Source organism: Suncus etruscus, chromosome 1, assembly GCF_024139225.1.
Source record: "Suncus etruscus isolate mSunEtr1 chromosome 1, mSunEtr1.pri.cur, whole genome shotgun sequence".
In the NCBI taxonomy this organism is placed as follows: domain Eukaryota; kingdom Metazoa; phylum Chordata; class Mammalia; order Eulipotyphla; family Soricidae; genus Suncus; species Suncus etruscus.
In genome coordinates, this window is record NC_064848.1 from 101,839,090 (window position 1) to 101,860,532 (window position 21,443).

At 36.2% G+C, this 21,443-nt stretch overlaps 1 protein-coding gene and 1 non-coding gene across 3 annotated transcripts in view; one reads left to right on the plus strand and one right to left on the minus strand.

The window, feature by feature from the left end:
- Positions 1 to 21,443, plus strand: part of ABCB4 (ATP binding cassette subfamily B member 4) — a 69,054-nt gene that overhangs the window by 1,863 nt on the left and 45,748 nt on the right. For both annotated transcript variants that reach the window (XM_049771050.1, XM_049771052.1), the window contains exons 3-8: positions 1,514 to 1,568; positions 5,101 to 5,251; positions 13,754 to 13,811; positions 15,333 to 15,524; positions 17,778 to 17,949; positions 19,058 to 19,182. In XM_049771050.1, the coding sequence (XP_049627007.1) occupies positions 1,514 to 1,568; positions 5,101 to 5,251; positions 13,754 to 13,811; positions 15,333 to 15,524; positions 17,778 to 17,949; positions 19,058 to 19,182 (753 nt within the window). The remainder of the gene's footprint in view (positions 1 to 1,513; positions 1,569 to 5,100; positions 5,252 to 13,753; positions 13,812 to 15,332; positions 15,525 to 17,777; positions 17,950 to 19,057; positions 19,183 to 21,443) is intronic.
- On the minus strand, positions 12,717 to 12,823 carry LOC125996475 (U6 spliceosomal RNA). Its single transcript, XR_007491274.1, has one exon. It is a non-coding gene; the product is annotated as a U6 spliceosomal RNA (small nuclear RNA).

Here is a 21,443-nt window from a genome sequence, read left to right on the forward strand (position 1 = left end):
TATCTAAGCTAATTTGTATAGAAGCAGGCAGAAGTTTCTATATTCGATAAAAGCAAAATTCCCTTCTGTTATCTGGAGCAAAATGAGACATATATTCCCATGGCAAGCGTGCTGCCATTGTGGCACATTCTTTTGAACATATTTAGTAGCAGATGTTTCGCTTCTGAATTTAGTAAATGTTCTAAAGATTTGGAATCAAATCTTATGAGTTAAACTTTATCAATTACCTAGCCATTTAAGTGAGATAAATTCTTTTTGGATTATAAAAAAGAATGTTGTTCTCATGTAGTTTCCATTATTGTATGAAGAACAGTTTAAAAAACAATGCCTGTATAAATCAGTGAACTACAGCAAATGTTAAAAGTTGATGTATGCTGTGGAAAAATATGAACCAAGACTGGAGAAATCGAGAGTGCTGAGAGTAGTAGTTTGTGATGTAAAATAGAGGAATTAAGCGGGCTTTCCTGACAATGCAATATTTGAACAAAGACTTGAAAAAAATGAGATAAAGTTGTGCTGTGTGTGTCTGCCTGAAGGAAGAGTATTCCTAGCAGAGGTAAGTGACAATTCCAGATTTTTGATGTGTTCAGAAAACAGTGAAAAGGAAGCAAGAGCAAGAATTTGAGATATGGCCAAAGAGATAACAATAAATCATATCATTCTGGAGGCTATTCTGGAGGCCAGTGGAACAATTTTTTTTAATGTGAGAAAAACAGAAGCAGTGTAAATTTTAAAATGTCTCTGGCTGTATGTTGAGGATGGATTGAAAAAGGCATATGTGGAAGTGAAGAGGAAAAACCAAGGGTAGATATACTGGACTATTGGACCTATGGGGATAGTAATAAAAGTGGGAAGAAGTGAGGCGCTGGGGCAGTGGCGCTAAAAGTAAGGTGTCTGCCTTGCAAGCGCTAGCCTAAAAAGGCATCCCATATGGTCCCCCCCAACCCAGGAGCTATTTCTGAGTGCATAACCAGAAGTAACCCCTGAGTGTCAATGGATGTGGCCCAAAACAAACAAACAAAAATGGGAAGAAGTGGTGGAATTCTCAAAGTATTTTGCATGTATAGCAAACAGAATTTCCTGACATCTCTCACTATAATACTTAAGAGAATGGTGACTTATACGAATTTGAGATTAATGTGTATGATATTTTTGGAAGAAGGCTTTATTATTTTTTCGATTATTAATATATTCACCTTCTCTCTTACAGTGAGTTCTATAATGCAGGTGACTGTTTTCTCCTTTAGATATATATCCCAGTAGTACCTTGGACAGTTACCTTTGTACTTGATTGTCTTGCAATGTCTGTTAAAGAGGTTTTTTTATTTTTTTCTTTTTTTTTGGACAATTTGTGGAAATCACTGTTTTATGTTGGAAAACATCAATGTAATATATTATTGATTATAATTTATTATTAAGGACAGTTACTACTATTTATATTCAGTTTACTATGAAACGTTTGTGACAATTTTAAATTAAAACAATTATATGTTTTTGTATATATATTTTACAGCAACCAAGACAAGAAAAAAATGAAGAAAGTGAAATTGATTGGACCATTAACATTGGTAAGCTGTAAAAATAAGAGAACAAGTCTTCCCTTCATTCAGATCTGGTGTCTCAGTTACATAGGTCCAAGCCATTGCTTTCCAATTATCTACAGGTACTGATAGATTTATTCCGCTATACCTCTGTTGGTTTGGTTGGCTTGTTCAGTTGTATACTCTACCACACACGTTTTCAGAATTGGTGGTAAAAGAGGTATGCACAGGCTGACTAGAAAATACATCTGAGTTAACTGGTGTACAGTAAAATGGTATGTGTTACCATTTAATGGGTAACATTTAGTGTGTGTAGCACCATTAAATGCTAATCAATTCCAGAAAATGCACCCTTGCTTTTGTTCACATGCAAAAAAATTAACTGAGTGTAGTTCACACATATATAAATTGTTAAAATATTAGAGGCCAGAGAGATAACATGGAGGTAAGGCATTTGCCTTGCATGCAGAAGGTCTGTGGTTTGAATCCCGGCATCCCCTATGGTTCCCCAAGCCTGCCAGGAGTGATTTCTGAGAATAGAGCCAGGAGTAAACCCTGAGCGCTGTCAGGTGTGTCCCAAAAAAAAAAAAAAAAAAGATATTAGACTTTTGTAAGAAGTCTAATCAATTTTTCATTTGTAATTTGGCTCAGAGGAAGACTAAAAAAATATTTGCTTTCCTTTGGTAGATGAGCTTAAATCTGTGATAGTCATGTTTTGATAGCAAAGAAGTTAGTGGTAAGTGGCTTGCCAGCGAAAATATTCATTTGATAAGTAAATAATGAAAATGTACAACATCCTCCATTTTAAACATTATTGCAACTTCTCATATTACCACAAAGCCCCCACTCATTCCTTTTTCCTTACTCTTGTTGTTTCATTTAGTATTTTAGTAATCATTATTCTAAACAGTTTTTAAATATTCAATCATTAAAGATAAAGCTGCCTCTAGTGTACAAAGTTAAAAAAAATCTATGCCCTAGGGTAAATAAAATATTGTGTACCTTAAAGTGTAAATATAGAAATACTTCATTTGAATTTAAATTTTTATATTTAGGGGCCAGATAGTTCAGAGTTTACATTACATATCTTGTATGTAATCGATACCATTTCAATTTCCTGGCACTATGTAGTCACTGTTTGTGGCCCTGGTGGCCCTAGGACTATCAAGGTGGCCCAGAAAGTCCTTGGCACTGCAGAGCCCAGCAGCAGTGCAACCTGCTCCTTTGGTCCTTGCACTGGAGTATGAAGGGTGTCCTAAGCCCAATTGGTTTGGAAAACTCTCAGGTCCCCTTTGTACCACTTGGGAGACTCCCTAAACTTTAATATTTAAATTAAATCGAAATATAATAATTATTTGTATTTGTATAAAATTTCTGTCTTACTTACAATAGACTTAGGACAAAACTGTATTAGAAATATTAGAAATGTATTGTTTTATTGAAGATGAATCTAGATTTACTTAGGGTGTGGCTGTGAAGTATATATAACTCTTAGTTATTTGTTTATTTAGTTTTTTTTGGGGGGGGCCATACCAGCAGATGCTTTGAACTTACTCCTGATTCTGGGTTCAGAGATCACTTCTGGTGGGACTTGGGGGAGCATATGGTGTGCTGGGAATTGGCCACAAGCAAGACAAACACCTGCTTGCTATAGAATCTCTTCAGCCCTGATGTTTATGTAACTTTAAATTCCAAGTTTGGAAACAATCTAATTTAATTCCTATGTAAACCTTTAAATTTTCCTTTAGATTCATGTAGTAAAGAGAGAACATTGTACAATGTTCTTGTAAATGTGACTGATTAGTGTGTTCTATCTCCCTTCCCCAAGAATCCCCAAAATGATCCTTTCAAAGCAATTTTAGGAACCTTCCTCATTTGCCCTTGACCTCTTGTTTAGTTTTTAGCTCCCCCTGATTTCTGACACTGTCTCTTTCAACTATCTTGCTTGCCCTGCTTATTCAACAGTGGAATTTGACTCTGCCAAGCTGAAGTTCTGAAACTCTGAGAGCAGTTTACCCAGACACACTCTCCTTCCCATTACATGCTTCTGACCACAGGCTGCCCTGGCATATTGACCTAGTCTGGCTTCAGTCATGCCCTCTAGAAGCCCTTCTTGCCACAACTGACTCACTGCCCTTCCACTGATGACTGTCTCTTGTTTCTGAAAGAAGGTGGTGTGGGAGGTATGAGTAGAAGGGAACAGTTAAAAAAGAAAAGAGATTCAAGAGACAATATATAGAGAAATGGGACAAGTAAGAGAAGGCAAAGAGGAAAATAACAATGAGCAAATATTTGAGGAGTGTATCATTCTATGGGAGAAAGATGAGACATTGAGAGGATTGAAAAAATAATGGGGCTCAGTCTCAAGACACTGATGAGCTGGTTAATTCTTGAACACTGTGTCCATTACTGACAAATGGCCTTTATTCCTACCTCTGAGTAGAGCATTACGTTTAAGATCCTTGGAATTACCCACTTCCTCTGTGATATCTTTATCCATATGTCATACTCTTTCCCTCATTAATTAACTATGCTGCATGTGGTCACCCAGTTTTCAGTTTTTAGGCATTGTGCTGTGTTAGGCCTAAGCATCTCTCTTCCTCTACTGCACCTCAATTCTTACTTCAACTGTTAAGATTATGCCAAATGGAACTGGATTGATAGCACAGCGGGTAGGGTGTTTGCATACAGCCAACCTGGTTTCCATCCCCAGATTCCATATGGTCCCTTGAGCCTGCCAGGAGTAACTTCTAAGCACCACTCGGGATGGCCAAAACAAAACAAAACAAAATAAAAACAACAACAAAAATGTTATACCAGAAGCATCATCTCCCTAAAGGAGAAAATATATATTTCATGTTAGTTATACTTTACTAGCGAATTGCCTTCTAATTTAAGTATCTTAAATTAAGTTCTAAAAATTTCAAGGACCTGCTTCTCCCTCCTTTTCTCCTACTTTTTTAGTTTTCACTCTGAAAGGTTATGAGTATCATTTTAAAGGATATGATGTGTATATGTTGTATACCCCAGTTTTTGTGTTTTTTTGTTTGCTTTTTGTTTGGGGGCCACACCCAGTGTAGCTCAGGGGTTACTCATGGCTCTGCACCCAGAAATTTTCCTGGCAGGCTGGGGGATCAGATGGGATGCTGAGAATTGAACCCGGATCCCCCCAGATCGGTATTGTGCAAAGCAAATGCCCTACTACTGTGCTATCTCTCCAGTCCCACTCCAATTGTTTTTAATTCACTACTCTGGACCTCTGAAAGCGCAAACAATATTTCTTAATGCAACCAAATTTTTTCTAATTATGTTGTAGTAATTTAAATAAAAAGGACACTAATAAGATAGTATTAGATGGATATCCCACAAGCAGAATACAAAATATTAGAATCCAAAAATTAATTTGTCAACGATTTGATCAGAGTTCTTTATCTTCCATAATAAATTTATTTGCAATACTTACAAGAGTACTACCCTTAAATAATCCAAACAACGAATAATTGTGGAGAAAGAGGAATTGAATTATCTTATTAAAATTATTTATTTCTTCTCTTTTCAGTTTCGATATTCTGATTGGCAGGATAAATTATTTATGTCCCTGGGCACTATCATGGCCATAGCTCATGGATCGGGTCTCCCCCTCATGATGATAGTATTTGGAGAAATGACTGACAGATTTGTTAATACTTCAGGAAACTTCTCCTTATCAGGTAAGCATACTTCTACACTAAAGAAATGCATAGAAGCCTTTAGCTTAATCAAGGATTATACTATTCATTGTATTCTTGTTTAATTATTTTGACATCTGGGTGTTTCCAGATAACACAAAAGGAGTTGTCAAATTCTAGAAATTCCTCAGAATTCATCAAAATCTTTGTCAATTGATATAGGCTCTTTGACTTAGTCTAGAATTAGATAAGAAACTGTCCAGAAGATTTGCATCTAGGTAAAGTAAGTCAGTAACTCTGCTGAACGACATGGAAACTATGACTATATATCTTGATAGGGTCCCTTCACCAAGTGAGTTCTACTTAATTGTGCTTAGCTTTATGGATCTGCTTTTGGCTATTCTTTCTCTTTTCTTTCTTTCTTTCTTTTCTTTCTTTCTTTCTTTCTTTCTTTCTTTCTTTCTTTCTTTCTTTCTTTCTTTCTTTCTTTCTTTCTTTCTTTCTTTCTTTCTTTCTTTCTTTCTTTCTTTCTTTCTTTCTTTCTTTCTTTCTTTCTTTCTTTCTTTTTTTTTTTTTGCTAAATTCACACCAAGTTGTTGTGCATAATTATTGGATGAATCTATTTAACTTGAACTTGAGATAACATTTCACTAAGGAGTAAATCGATTCAGCATGAGATTCATGTGATTGGAAGTTTATCCAGGGAAATATAAATACAGAAAAGCCCAAAATACCCATAAATTAATGCCATTATAAGAAAAACAGACTGATCACAGAAAGGCATGATTCACTGTTAAAAAAGTTATTTGGGAAAAAATGAACTATATCATTCTGAAAGTAGCAAAGGTTTTCAATATTCATTGAGAACTGCATGTTTGATTAGCCATATAGGGTTTCTGTGTAATTAAGAGAATGTGATTGCTTGATTTGAGCAATAGAAACTGTTTACAGACAACAATGTTTTAACAGTTTAGCAAAAACATCTTTTGAGTAGTTAAAGGTTCTCCAAAAACACTATTTCAAATACCTTTTTTTTAAATTTTTATTGTGACCAAAGTGCATTACAAATCTTTCACTGCATTGTTTATGGTACATAGTGACAATGAATGAGGGGCATTCCCACCACCAGTGCTGTCCTCCCTCCGCGCCTGTTCCTAGTATGCATCCCATATCTCCCTCCTTTACCCCCCAGAATGCTAGTGCAATTGGTCTCCACTTTACAGCTAGTTGTAGATTGAGCATCTATTCCACTGTCATTGGAGATAAAAAAGGATAAGAAAAAAGGGAGAAAAAAAATTTGGTGACAACTACCAAAAAAAGAAAGAAGAGAGAGAGAAAAAAAGAAAAGAAAAATGGGGAATAAAAGGAAAAAATGGACCCGGCAAATAAAAATAAAAATAAATCTCTAAATAAGTGAAAAAGAAAGAAAAGTGGAAGAAAAAAGAGAGGGAAAATAAAGTAAAAAACTAACAAATCAAAACAAAACAAGAAAAAGTATGGGTGCTGGAATGGTAGGGTTTGGCGTTCCCCCCACTTTTTTTTTTTTTTTTGCATAGGCACAGTAAGCATTGGGGAAGAAAGGGAATTCCCGTGGCCTAAGAGATTCAGGGTTTCTCCATCCTTAAAGCATACCATCATGGGATCAACCCTTGGCTCCATATATACTCATTACCCCATCCCAAAGGCTTTTTTGTGATGCCAGGAAAGTTTCCTCTCGGTTGTGTGTGAGAAAATCAAGCCACTGTAGCTAGTGATCTTGGTATTTGCGCAGTTTATAGGTCCGGTTTATAGGTCAGGGTCTAGGATAGAGTCTCTAGGTTCTAGAGGTTCCTATCCATCGTTGTTGTTGAGTTCAGTCTTCTGTAACACTTGCTCCCTGTTTTCGTTCAGTCCCTAAGCCGAAGCCTAGGATATTATGGATCCAAAGGTTCTGCTCAGTCTCTGTTGTCCAAGTTGGACCTCTGCAATAAGACATCTTGTTGTTGTTGTTGTTGTTCTTGTTCTTGTTCTTGTTTTTTATGTGTCCTGGGCTACAGCCTAGGGTAGGGTTTTCCTTATTAGTTCCAAGGTAGGTTTTGTTCAGTCATGGTTGTCAAAGTCAGTTTTCTGTTGTTGGTGCTCTTATTTTTCACAGTTCAAAGGACGATATCTCTTCTGATTTCCATTTAGTGTTAGGTGATGTGATAGGACAGCCTGGTCTTAGGTCAAGTTTTCCTTTCCTCGTTGTCATATCAAAACTGGCACAAGTTGGTGCCAGAGTAGTGTTATAAATCTCCCAATGGAGCTTAGTTCCTGGTGGTGTTGCCCGGAGCTGTATCATTTATACGTCGGGGATCTGGGGTTTCGGATTGGACTAACACTGTCCAATCTCCTGCGGACTGGTTGTGTCCACATGACACATGTTCAGAATGGGAGGCACCCTTCTGCTATACAAAGTGAGTTCTTATCCCTAGAAGATAAGATCTTGTTTCTGTGTCTATGGTTTCCCCCCTTTTTATTACTGTGCCCATACAAAAACGTATGGTGTCATACTATGTTGCTGGTGCTATTCTGAGTAAGGATGACAGGCTGCACACACAGTCTCTGTCGTCTGGTTTTTGGATCACACCCGCCAGCGCTCAGGGGTTACTCCTGGCTCCATGCTCAGAAATCGCTCCTGGCAGGCTCGGGGAACCATATGGGATGCTGAGATTCGAACCACCGTCCTGCGTGAAAGGCAAACACCTTCCCTCCATGCTATTTCTCAGGCCCCTCAAGTACCATTTTGTATATGTACTGCCTTTTTATTAAAAGAACAATAGTAATCCCTCATTGCATTGCTGTGTACCAGAAATAGGATTGTTTTTCTGCACTGTGGAAATATTACCTACAAAATAGGTGATCGTGTCCTTTGTAATATAAAAGAACACTGAGGTTTTGAAATGAAAATAATTCGACCACATTTACCTAGCTATTATGCTTGAGGATACATCACAGACCCAGGTCTTTCTGCTACTTCAGCCATGCCTTTGTCCCCGTAGATCACATACTCAGTGGAAATCGTGCTTTCACTTAAAAACTGTTGTCTGGGAATAGGCAAGGCACTTGCCTTGCAAGCAGCTGTCTCAGGTCCTATTCTTGGCTCCACATAAAGTCCTCATCAGAAAGCCAGGAGTAAGCCCTGAGCACTAAATGTGACCCCTCAAAAGCTAAAAAAACATAAATAATTAATAGATAAACTGTATTTTATGCATACATTAGAATATTATTGAGCCTTAAAAGGAAAGGAAATTCCAGTATATGCTACAATATGAATATTGAAAATTATGTTAAATAAATAATAAATTATTGCACTTTGGATTATTTGGATTATTGCACTTTGGAGGTATCTACAGTATTCAAATGCATAGAAACAGTAGAATAGTGCTTGCCAGGGATTGGGAGTTGGGGTATGAAAGAGAAGTTATTTAGTGACATAGAATTTTATTTTTTACAAGATAAAAAAATTCTAGACAGTGATTGTAGTTTAATGCTATTATATTAAACACTTCTGAACTATGTAGCTACAAGCTATCTGTTAAAATGATGAACATGGCATATATAATAAAACTTTTTTAAAAATTAGATTAAAATCCATGCCGTGTCTATCACATTTTAACCAATTTTCCTAACTCATTTATTTAAAACTAGTACCATTATAACTTAAAATTTTTTCTCATTTGGAGAAGTATGGTAGCTTGTTTTTTATTTGTTCTAATTATGCAACCAAAGAACTCTGAAGTTGAACATGGCAGATAGGTGCCATATGTTGTGACTAGGACTGAATTCAAGATCTCTGTGGGTAATGGCATAAATAAGTGATTTAGGGACTTGTGATTGTTAGAGTTAGCAGATTGGTTGCAGTAACCTCTGAATTATATGACCCTGGGTTCCCTATAGTGATATTTGCCATTGGTCCTACTGACTATTTCTCAAAGATGATGATTTTTTTTAGTATTTACTATTTTTAAGTTTATAAAAATAATATACTCCTATCATTTTGGAGAAAATTAAATCTGTAAAATATTCATTCTCAATACAGAGGACGCATAATATTTTTAGAGTTGTAGGACTTAAATTAATATGGAGATTTATTAAGAACAGAGTACTTAGCTATACTTAACTGGGTTCTCAAAATTATCTCACAGAGATGATGTCTGTTTAGAGTCTGTTCTTTAAAATTGTTGTCTTCTCGTGGTTAACTAGACACTAGATATGTTGTGAGCCAAATGAGAAGGGAATATTAGAAGAACAAGAGGGGCTGACAATGAGTTATTGTGAAGAGAGTGCATCCTTGTCAACAGAGTAAAGCTACTCCATGACAAGGCCATTCACACACAGTGACTCAGTGATGCTTAAAATATTCTGCATCCAAAGCCTTAGGACCGAGTCATAGAAATAGTTTTTTTGCAAAGCATCAGCAATTGATACCCTTTTCAATTTTTTTTTCAGTTATTTAAAGTCTGTATGGCTATAGTAATCTTGGACACTCTGTAGAGAATTTGATAACCCTGCATATCCTTTCAGTTTCTTGGAAAAGGTACACATTACCCATAAATATAAACTTCCTTGAAAATACCAACTTTTTTTTTCTTTTGCTGAATATTTTTCTGTGATTGAAGAATCTCAGACATCATCTAGGAATAGGACATTTAGTTAGAGACTCAAATGTGATAGTATCTCCTCCATAATGTATTGCTGCATGATTTTTAAAGCATACAGTTCTTAAAGCATCCATTCAGACCCTTCACTCATCAGCCCTATATATTTCTGGGATAAATTACTTAGCCTCTCTCTCTATACTTGCTCTCATCTTTAAAAGATGATCATAGATACTAAAATCAATTGTGATATTTTATGTAAAGTGTTTGGAACATGATAAATAATTAATAAATAGGAGGGAATGTGCTCTGTAAGAACTTTGAAATAAAACAACTATACTGAAATTCTGTTTCTTAATCTATAAAGTGGATGAGGTATATAAGAACTCACGAAATGAGTAAGAAATTTCAAAAATTCTTGTTGTGGAAGGCTTTTGGGGAAGGACTAGAGTGGGTATTCATCATTTGGCCCATTAAAATCAGCTGGAGGTCCTTTCCCTTTCCTTTCCTTTCATTACTGTGATTATTGTAAATGTTGCAGAGACTGAAGGTTGCACACATGTGACTGTCTGTGACGCTCACACATTTAGTTGTGGGATAAGGTTGTAATGCTCGTACACTGTGGTAGTTGAAGGCTATACATTATGATACTTGTATTTTTTGTATACATGTTTATTAGGGGTCTCAGTATTTGTTTTGGTACTCACAAATATTATTTGTAGCGCTCTATGGGTGTTATTGTGTTACTCATACATATGCTTGCCAGGACCCTTTTGGTGCTGGTGTTCATACATTCCTGACTGCAGTGTGGCTGTAAATTGCTTGCAGCACTGAAGACCGAAAACACTAGTCTCTAGATTATGTGACCTCCACCTCCCAGAATTGTGCTGAGCACATGTTGATCACTGTGAATCAAAGTCTTGGCTTTATGTTTCAATGAAGGCCAGTGAGTGTCTTCTGTGTCCTTTTTGTATATACACTCTAGATTAAGCCAGAATTATGCGTTTTTTAATTTATCTTAGGTGGAAGCTGGGAATTTGTACTCTTTCAAATTTCATTTGATTCAAATTGGTTGAGCAAGAAATTAATTCTGGTGCACTGGGGATTGCACTCTATGGGCTGGACAGTGCTCAGCATCAAACTCAAGGTCTCATAATAAAAGACATTTACTTTACCACGAAGCCATATATCCCCCTTGGCCTAATATTTGGCTTTTTTTTTTTTAATTTAGGACACCTGGTCTAGACATTTTCCAGATCTAAACTTTCAGGAAATTTCAGATTTGCAATTCCATGATTCCCCTAGAAACATATCAGTACATGTTTGTTTCACCCATGTTCCTAAGCATCAGAAAGTTTGACTTTCTGGGGGCTCTGGAGCTTCTCGGATTAATATTCAGAACTCTAGTGCATTTTTAGTCTGGTGCTTTGAGAAAAGAATAAGTTGAATTTGGACTTCCCATTGGTTATATTTCTTAGGAAGAAGGACAATCTGAGTTAAAATACCTCGTTAAAAAATTAAAAAGTTGGGGCCGGAACGGTAGCGCAGGGCGTAAGGCATCTGCCTTGCGCGTGCTAGCCAAGGTGGACCGCGGTTTGATCCCCGGTGTCCCATATGGTCCCCCAAACCTGGAGCGATATGTGAGCACATAGCCAGGAGTAAGCCCTAAGCGTCACCGGGTGTGGCTCAAAAACCAAAAAAAAAAAAAAAAAGTTTGTGGTAGATATTGAAGGAGAAGGGAAAAAATTAAGATCTTACCTGTTTTTAATTTCAGAGGGGAAAGCACTTTATACATATATGGAGGTTTCTCTACATCTCTTTTTGGGGGGTGAGGAGGGAGTTTGGGTCACACCCGGCAACTCTCAGGGGTTACTCCTGGCTCTCTGCTCAGAAATCGCTCCTGGCAGGCTCGGGCGGACCATATGGCATACCGGGACTCGAACTACTGTCCTGCATGCAAGGCAAACACCCCACCTCTTCGGCCCCTTCTCTACATCTTTGAACAATAATTTCTACAAATGTCCCAGCTTGAGCATGCTTGCTTACCTCTAGTTCCAAACACAGTTCCAACTTGGCCAAAGTGTGCCTAGAATACCAAATTAAGAATTCAGGAAGGAAATGAGTACACGGAACTGAACTGATAAGAATCATAAAATAGGGTATGAGTCTTAAGGATCAGATAGCTGATAAAGAGATTAATTAGCAGAAAAAAACACTTCACTGTGAACAGTACAAGTTACAACCCTGTGAGAAAAATTATGTCACAATCAAGGTTACATGCTTGGTAAGTGATCCTGACGGGAACTTTAGCTTTAAGTCAAATTCAGTATTATCTTCCTTTAGGAAATGACAAGGACAATACACAAAACTGAGAAGACATGACTTTCATGTTATTTGTATTTATAATATTTATGTTATTTATAAATATTTATAATTTATAATATTATAATATTTATATTATAAAGGAACAAAGACTAGGTTCTAGCGTAGCATTATTGTACTATGAGAAATACCACTGCAGGCACATTTTCTTAATATTGTGCTATTTTATCCTTTTTTTTTTTTTTATCTGTTTGGGGCTATGTCTGCAGTGCTCAGGTTCTATTCCTAACAAGTTATTCAAATTTTCACTCCCAATGGCACCAAAACTCAGGCATCCTCTCATGTGAATGATTTCCATGGTAATTTCTATTTTGTTTGTTGGTTTTGTTTTGTTTTGTTTTGTTTTAAACCACACCCAGCTGTGCTCAGGGCTTATTCATGGCTCTCTGCTCACGTATCATTCCTGGAAGTGCTCAGGAGACCATTAGCCATTGAACCTGGGTTGGCTTAGTATAAGACAAGTACATGCCTGCTGTACTATCTCTCTAGCCTCTCTCTTTAAAAAAAAAAATTCGGAACGCTTCACGAATTTGAGTGTCATCCTTGCGCAGGGGCCATGCTAATCTTCTCTGTGTTGTTCCAATTTTAGTATATGTGCTGCCGAAGTGAGCACTCTAGTCTTATTTTTATATTTTTTAAACTTTGGTTTGCTTTTTTTTTTTTAAAGATGAAGATTAATCATCAAATGACTCAATCATGATAGTACAAATAGTACAAGATTAGGAGCAATATAGTATAGTGTCAAAAGTCTTAGCTCATTTGCTAACTCTGTGATTTTGGGCAATTCACTTTATCTCCCTGTTTTGTTTTTAATAATATCTTTATTTAATTACCATGATTGCGAACATGTTTGTAGTTGAGTTTAAGTCATAAAAAATAACATCCTCCGTCACCAGTGCAACCTTTCCACCACCAATGCCCTCATTTCCTTCCTGCCCCACCTCCCTGTCTTAATTTCTTCATATATAATATAGGCAGGGATTTAGATAATAGTCTACCACACATTTATTGTGAAAGTTAAATGAATCAATACATGTAAAGTGTTTAAAACAGTATCTGTTTCATAACAAATGCTCATTAAGTGCTAAATAAATCTTCCTTTGTTCTTTTTTATGTTAAAGGGAAATATATAAGAGAAAACTTACATACATTAAAATAAAATTCACAGTAGCGAATATTTTTGAAGGGCCTTGAGTCTATAAGGGGTTGAGGGGAAGTATCCCTTAAAACCTGTGCTTCCTATTGGGGCCATTTCTTTTTGTTTTGTCTGATTGCTGAATGCTCTGCTTTAGGAACTGTTTTGATAAAGGTCCAAGACCTCTGGATTAGGAACCTACCTGGTCTTAGGGCTCATCTTTTCCAGGTAGGCCTTACAGACCTGATGCTAAACCTTTGGGCTCCCTACCTGAGTAATGTAGCAAAAGTGATCCTGAAAGCGGGAAAAAAAGAAAATGAGAGGTTTTAAAACCTGACAACAGTGCCTGTTAACAGTTCGACCTTTTGAATGTCTAATTTTGTTTTGTTTTGTTTTGTTTTTATTTAGTGAATTTTTCATTGTCAATGTTAAAACCAGGCAGAATTCTGGAAGAAGAAATGACTAGGTAATTGGCTCACATATGTATATATAATTATGGTTTACTTGAAAAATTACTTAAAATAAACTTGCAGAATTATAGAATTATACAGAATACCTGAATATTCTTTATCCAGGTTCATCTATTTTTATCATTTATCCCCTTGATCCAATTTGAAGTAAGTTGCATATATCTTGCTCCTTTACTCATAAATCCTTCATTGTAGTTTCTAAATATAAGGATACAGGCATACCTGGTTTTATTGTACACCCCTTTATTGTATTTTCCCCATAGTATATCTTTGTCCACCAGCAAAAAATAAAAAATAAAAACATAAAACCAACAAACTTACTAAAGGCTCATGAGAATATTTTTCGGTATTGAAGTGTTTTTTTAAAAATACACTTTTCTTTCTTTCTCTCTCTCTCTCTTTTGGGGGGGGCACATCTAGTGTTTCTCAGGGTTTTTACCTGTTAGGACTTAGGGACATATGTTGTACCAGGGAGTAAATACTAGTTGCTGTGTACAAAGCAAGTTTGCCTTACTGGCTGTAATATATATCTGGCCCCAGTATGTACTTTTTTAGCCATAGTGCTCCAATGTGAGTAGAGAATATGCAATACCGGGGATTAAACCCAGATCTCATGCATACACAGCACTTTGAGCCCTTGTAAACATAATTTTTATATGTTTTGATGAGCTTTGTTGATATTTACTTCAATATTATGGTCTATAATCAAAACTTCAGCCTCCCAAGGTGTGCCTGTATGCTTCTCAACCACACAGTACATCTATTGGCTTTGGTTAATTTAATGCTGATATAAAACTTTTATATAATCTACTCTGAAGTCAAATTTTTTCAGTTGATTGATTAGTTTCATTTATGGCATTTCTTCCCCCTCTTTCAGCCTTTTGGTAGAGATCTCAAAAGACTGTAACTTGATGTCTGTATGTTTAGATAGCAACTAATAATACTGACTTAAATATAACTGTATGTTATAGGATATCTGAAAATGTTGAAACCACTTATTATTTTCAAAAATACTAACTTCCTTCAAATACATTTAAAAGCCTTTACTCCAAATAAGTTTGAACTGATAATGTTTAAGCATACTATTTATATTTTTAAATCCTGCCAAGTTGGAAAGTTTTTTTTCTTGGTTCTTTGAACAATATAGGAAAGGTTATACTATTTTAATATTCTTAGTCTATTTATTCTTGTATTTATAATATGTGACTCTTGGTGAACATGTAGATTAATATATGCAAATATAGAATATCAATTAAAAAGAGTCAAATTGCATCTACATACTTTCATATCAGTTTTAAAATATCAATATTTTTTAGAGTTAGCTATGAAAGTGTTTTCTTTGGTTAATACTCCAAAAATAGATTTTTTGTTGGCCTCTTAAAATTTCAGAAAATAGTGAATAAATAAATGAGTGTCATAATCAAACAATAAACATATTGATTCCAAATTCTAAAGATTTATTCTGAAAGTGTTGAACGAAAGAAAATAATGAAAGCATCTTGCTAATTATTTTCCAGATATGCATATTATTACTCAGGATTAGGTGCTGGCGTTCTCATTGCTGCCTATATACAAGTTTCATTTTGGACTTTGGCAGCTGGCCGACAAATTAAGAAAATCAGGCAACAGTTTTTCCATGCTATTCTACGACAGGAAATAGGCTGGTTTGACATCAAAGACACCGCAGAGCTCAATACAAGGCTAACAGAGTAAGTGTATTGTTAATGCCACGCTTTCATAAAGAAGTGAACTAATGCAGATGTGTCAAGGGAAATTCTTAAGTAAAAGAAGTACTAAATTAAGCATTTGATATGTTTTAAGCATAGATATCTGATAGCCATTATTAGTATTTATAACTTAGCCTACAGTGTATCTTACCTAAGATTTGTGTGTTAGGTTATGAGTATAATGTGGGGAACCTCTCCAGTGGTGTCCAGGACTCAGAAGTTACTTCTAATGATAGTTAGTGCTGCCCTGAGACTTAGGCACATGGCTGAGTAGTGGTGGGGATCACCATCCTATCTCCCCAACCTAACATTTGTCAAGGGCTTCAGAGCTCCACGCTGTGAAGTGAACCTGGGGCCTTTGTATGCAAGTAATTTGGGGTTATCTTCTGGGCCCTCTGAGTTTTACTGTTTAACTTTCAATGAGCTCCCCAAGAATCTGACTGATATTATCTTCTCAACTACGATGACTAAATGAAATAATACATGACTGTATTAATGCACAAAGAGATTCACCTTGATAATTGTTTATTCATCTCAACAAATACATGAGAGTCTATTATATGCCAAATACTAGATGTTTGTGATGCAAGTGAACATGATGAGGATTTGTCCTTTAGTTACTTATTTTCCAGCAGGGGGAGATAGATGATAAACCTTATCTGACTGGAGTCCCTGGCTAAAAGTGTAGTGAGCAAATGAAGTTATTATTTTTTTTGAAGTTATTTTTTGTTGTTTTTTAAAAAAAGACTACTAGGAAAAATTAAGTCATGAACTTTGCTAATACATAGATGAATATGGAGGGTATTATACTGAGTGAATTGAGTCACAGAGGACGGGGATAGACATAGAATGATCACCCTCATTTGTGGGATATGAAAAGAAGAGATAGTATGGTAACAATATGCAGACAATAGGGCTGTAGGCCAGCCCATGGTAGGAAGCTTGCCACAAATAGTGGAGCAGTGCAGTTAGGGAAAGAAGGGACCACTATACAATGATAGTTGGAAATGATCACTCTGGACAAAAATTGGGTGCTGAAAGAAAATAAGTGACAGGCATGATATTTTTTTAGTAACACTATTGCAAACCACAGGTCTAAAAGGGAAAAAGGAAGAAAGAAAGAGAGTGAGAGAGAGAAGAAAAATGTCTGCTATAGAGGGCAGATGGGGGATGGAAGGCAGGGGAAAGGACGGAGGGGAACTGGGGACATTGATACAGTACGTGTGCACTGACGAGAGGATAGATTTTGGACATTGTATAACTGAAACTCACTCAGGAACAATTTTTTAATTGTGTATCTCTCAGTGATTCAACTAAAAATTTCTTTAAAAAGTGAAGTAGGGGTGCTAAAACAATAGTAAAAGGGTAGGATGATGCTTTAGATAAGTCCCTGAACACCACAGGGTGTGGCCCATAAATTAAACAATAAAACAACAGTGAAAATAAACAGTAAGACATATAGGGCCCTACCGAATGCCACAGAATGAGTTAGTAGCTTTGATGATATGAGTAAAATTCTGAATTGTTTTGTTCAGAATTCTGTGTTTCAAAGAACCACAGAGTTAAGAACAAGGCCAGACCTGAAGAGTTAGCTCAGTGAGCTGGAGGAGGACAGACTTTGCTTGCAGGAGACTTAAGTTCATTTCCCGTCCTGAAGAGCCCTGAACACAGGTGTGACTCTAAAACAAAAATAAAGTTAAAGAATAGGCCAAGAAAAGAAGCAGAAAACTCTTTCCTATTTTTCTGACAATGCCTTTCCTGACTTCTGCTTTTGAACAATTGCCTCTTTTTTTTATTTTCTTGGTGGTATTCTGAGGCTTAGTGCTCTCTGCTTAGTGCTCAAGGGTTTCTCTCAGTGCATGCAGTATCAGGCAGTGCAGGGGATCAAACTCAGGGTCTTATGCTTCAAGGCAAATGTTCTAACACTGTGCCACACCCAAATCTATCAAATTGGCTCTTCAAGGTTAAGAATAGTAAAGCTTCTCTAATTTATTGGTATCAACATTAATGGTAACTTCTAAAATATTTCTTAGAAGCATGAACTAATCGTGAATTTTTTCCTTTGTGTAATATTTAGGTGGGAAAATATCATTAAAGAGCGTAGGACTCTGAAAGAGGCTTGCATCATAAAATGAACAAGTTTTATCTGTCTCTAGATATAAATGTCAGATGTCTATATCACTTTTAAACTGAAGACCTCCTTCCTGTAACCACTTAGGTATGATCTTTTTTTAGTGACATCTCCAAAATCAGTGAAGGAATTGGTGACAAGGTTGGAATGTTCTTTCAAGCAGTAGCCACGTTTTTTGCAGGATTTATAGTGGGGTTCATCAGGGGCTGGAAGCTCACTTTGGTGATAATGGCCATTAGCCCTATCCTGGGACTCTCTGCAGCTATTTGGGCAAAGGTATGTGAAGCTTGGGCATTTTCTTGTGTGTTAATAAAGACTTATTTTTATCTTGTAGAATTTTGGTAATTGTCCTTGTTCAGATCTGTGTGAAATGTCACTTGGAACAGACTTTAGTAAGGAAATGTATTTGAAATGTCATAGTTGCTACAAACGGTTTCATGTTGATTTCTTTTCTTCTTTTGAAATAGTAGTTTAAATTACATATACAGCTTTGTCCTAAACTTCCTCCAAACTAGTATATGAGTCCAAAAAAAAAATAACAACTCCAGAAAAGTTTGAATTTATATTTATGTCTGTGTGAATTATTTATATTATATCTTAACTGAAATTTATTATTGTTTAGGTAATATGGTTATTACATATATGGTTATTAGGTAATATGGTTAACAGTTTGTATACAAACTTTATTTGTGTACAAATTTACTCCCAAATGCCCAATGCCCACTCCCAAAGTACCCAAGACACTGTCCTTAGCTATAACAGTATTTTTTCCTATTTTCCCCCTGCAGTAAAACATAACCTGTAATACTTCAGCAAACTCTGTAAAGTTGAGGAATTTTACTGGGTGATTTTTATTCATTCTGGACTTGATGCTTTACTTAGTAAAATGTATAGTACTTCTTTTTTGAATCTTTAGTTACCTTTGTCCTACAACATCTTGTTTAGCCATTATTATTCAGTAGCGTGCCCATTTCCCATTAGTCTATCTGAAGTATTGTTTCCATAGTAATTCAAAATCCTTACACAATAAGGGAAAGGGTGATGAAGTCTTTCAAAGCTTTATTTTGCAACTAGCAGAGAAGAAACAAACATTGTAGGCACGAAACCTGAAGCTGTTTTCTCCCAAAATGGCAGTTAGAAAATTATGTGTGGATTTCCTTTTTTTGACTACTCCTGAGGGGCATATCACCAGGGTGACTCAGATCCAGCTTTTGTAGAGGGCAGGAGCAACTGCCAGATCTGCTACACTGGATGGCTTTTGCTTTATCACTTTAATGTTGGGTGAAGGGTAGGATTTGAGAAAGAAATTAGGGAAAAGGCTTGACCAGATTTTCTTTTAACTTTTCTCCTCACACATAATTTATGATATTTCTCTTCTGTCCAGATTCTCTCCGCATTTAGTGACAAGGAACTAGCTGCATATGCAAAAGCAGGTGCTGTGGCAGAAGAGGCTCTGGGGGCCATCAGGACCGTGATAGCTTTTGGGGGCCAGAACAAAGAACTGGAAAGGTCAGGAAGGTTCTTTGTCCAGTAGTTCAAAGAACCCAAGTTTTACTTTCTGTGTTCACTCTTTTGCAGTGTGTGTTCATTACTTTCTGTTTCCTAGAATTAGCTTGCCTCCCCTCCTCCTACCCCATGCCAAATACAGGCATCCTCGCTGATGGCTAGGGTTTCATGTCAGATTCTAAAGCAGGGTTCTTACCCTTTTGTGTTCCATGGACTCTTATAGTAGTTGAATGAAGATTGCCAAGTCCTTTCATAAATTATGATTTTAAATACATAAAAATGCACAGAATTATAAATGAAACCAGTTGTATTGAAAATACAGTCACCTAAATATTTTAAATGACATGTAAAAGATGTATCTATTTTAACATATCAGATAATCAGAGCTAAATATGGGTCTAATAACTTACTACTGTAATTCTGAAGTAGGTATGCAGGTCAAGGATATTTCAAGAGATCTGTAATCTATAATAATTATAATACAATATGCCAATGATCTGGGATTTCTGTTGCTAATAACGTCACTATTGCTGCTAATATTTAGCAGTTTGTTGTCTGATTGATATTAGAAGAAAATGCAAATTTTCAGTTAGTGGTTAGTGAAAATAAATATTAATTTTTCCTCATTCAATTTTCTTGGCCATGGATCAAAGGTCAAGTAACCCTGCTCTCAATGGACTTAATGTATAAAATCCTAAATACAAAGCGCACTGATAAAGTTACTCTGGTTTTCTTAAATGTCCCCCTTCTATTTTTGTTTAAATAACCACCTCCCCTAATAGAGCAAAACTATAATTTCCATGTATTTTCTCTTGCTCTACTATGGGACTCTTGATACCCACAATTCTTTGAAATGGAAATTTTCTTTAATTTGAAAAACAAAGCTTCCCAGATTTCCTCCACTTCATTTTCTATTTTTCTATTCCTTAAGCCCTCTTCAAAACCACCATGTTCCTGGTTTTTTTCTAACCTCTTCCTTTTTTCTCTCTCACTGCTGCTTCCTGTACACAATAGTCCACACAGACCACACTAACCCTCAGTTGGACCTCAGGATGTCAGTGTAATCAGTGCCGCTCCATTAGCTGCAGTAAGCCAGCCGCCTAAGCGAAGGTAATTACAGCATGTCCACCACTGTCACCTGAGCCTTGTGTCACATTGGGGCAGATGTAAAACCCTCTGCACACGCCTGGAGGCCCAGCCACACTACGGGAATAATCACAGTGCTGGACGTGGCATGCTGGCTGTCTCCCCAGAGACGCAGCTCTGCTAAATAAATGCAGCGCCCAACACTGAGAGTACACTAAAGAGCTGGGTGCCTCAGTAATGAGAAAGGCAAACTTTGTGGTGGCAGCATATATTAAAAAGAGACAAAAATGAATAAACTCCCAACATTTCATTTGGTTAAAGTAGAAAATCAGTGTTGTTGGGGTTATTTTTTGTTTGTGAAAAACAAAAACGCCCTACCTATAAAATATCCACTACCCCTAATCTCATTGTAGATCCATTGGATTTCCCCCCTAATTCTAGAGAAACATTATTAACATTCAGATACTCCTTGCATCTAGCAGGGAAACAGCTTAATTTAAATTGATGTAAAAATACTGTGATTTAACAGACATTTGTATTTTTATATCAACACCTAGAAGCCAGTAATATTATTTAATTACTATTTAAGATATAATAGATAAATAACCTATGTTCAGGGAGAGATTAAATTCTAAAACAATAGTACTAATAATGACAGGAATAGGAATTATCAGTTTTTACCAACAATGTGCCACACTATACTAACTACATTCAGAAATTGTCAACCTCAAAATTATGTTGTAAAGTAGGCATTTATTCCATTTTACAGATAGTAAACTGAAATGTATAAAAATGAATAGGACTCTTTAGCTGTTAAGTAGCGATTTTATGAAATTGAACTCCCACTTGACATTTGAAAGTCAACCTGGTCCAAAACATAAATTAAAAAAAAAACAACAAGGTCTCAAGTTATATGCTTGAACTTGTAAAATTCCTATCTCTCATCCATTGAGGCATTAGAGGAAGGATTGAGTTTCTTTGGAGAAGAGAATTTCAGCTGTTTTAGGAATTTTTATAATCCAGATAATATTTCCATTTTGGTTCCATTCTTGGTTGGTCGGTTTCTTTCCTTCTACCTTACTCTTGACTTGTATATGGCCACAAAGCTCTTCTATAACCTAGGGGCGGGAGTGGGAGGATTCACTTCTCAAAGAGCTATGGGAACATGGCTTCAAATG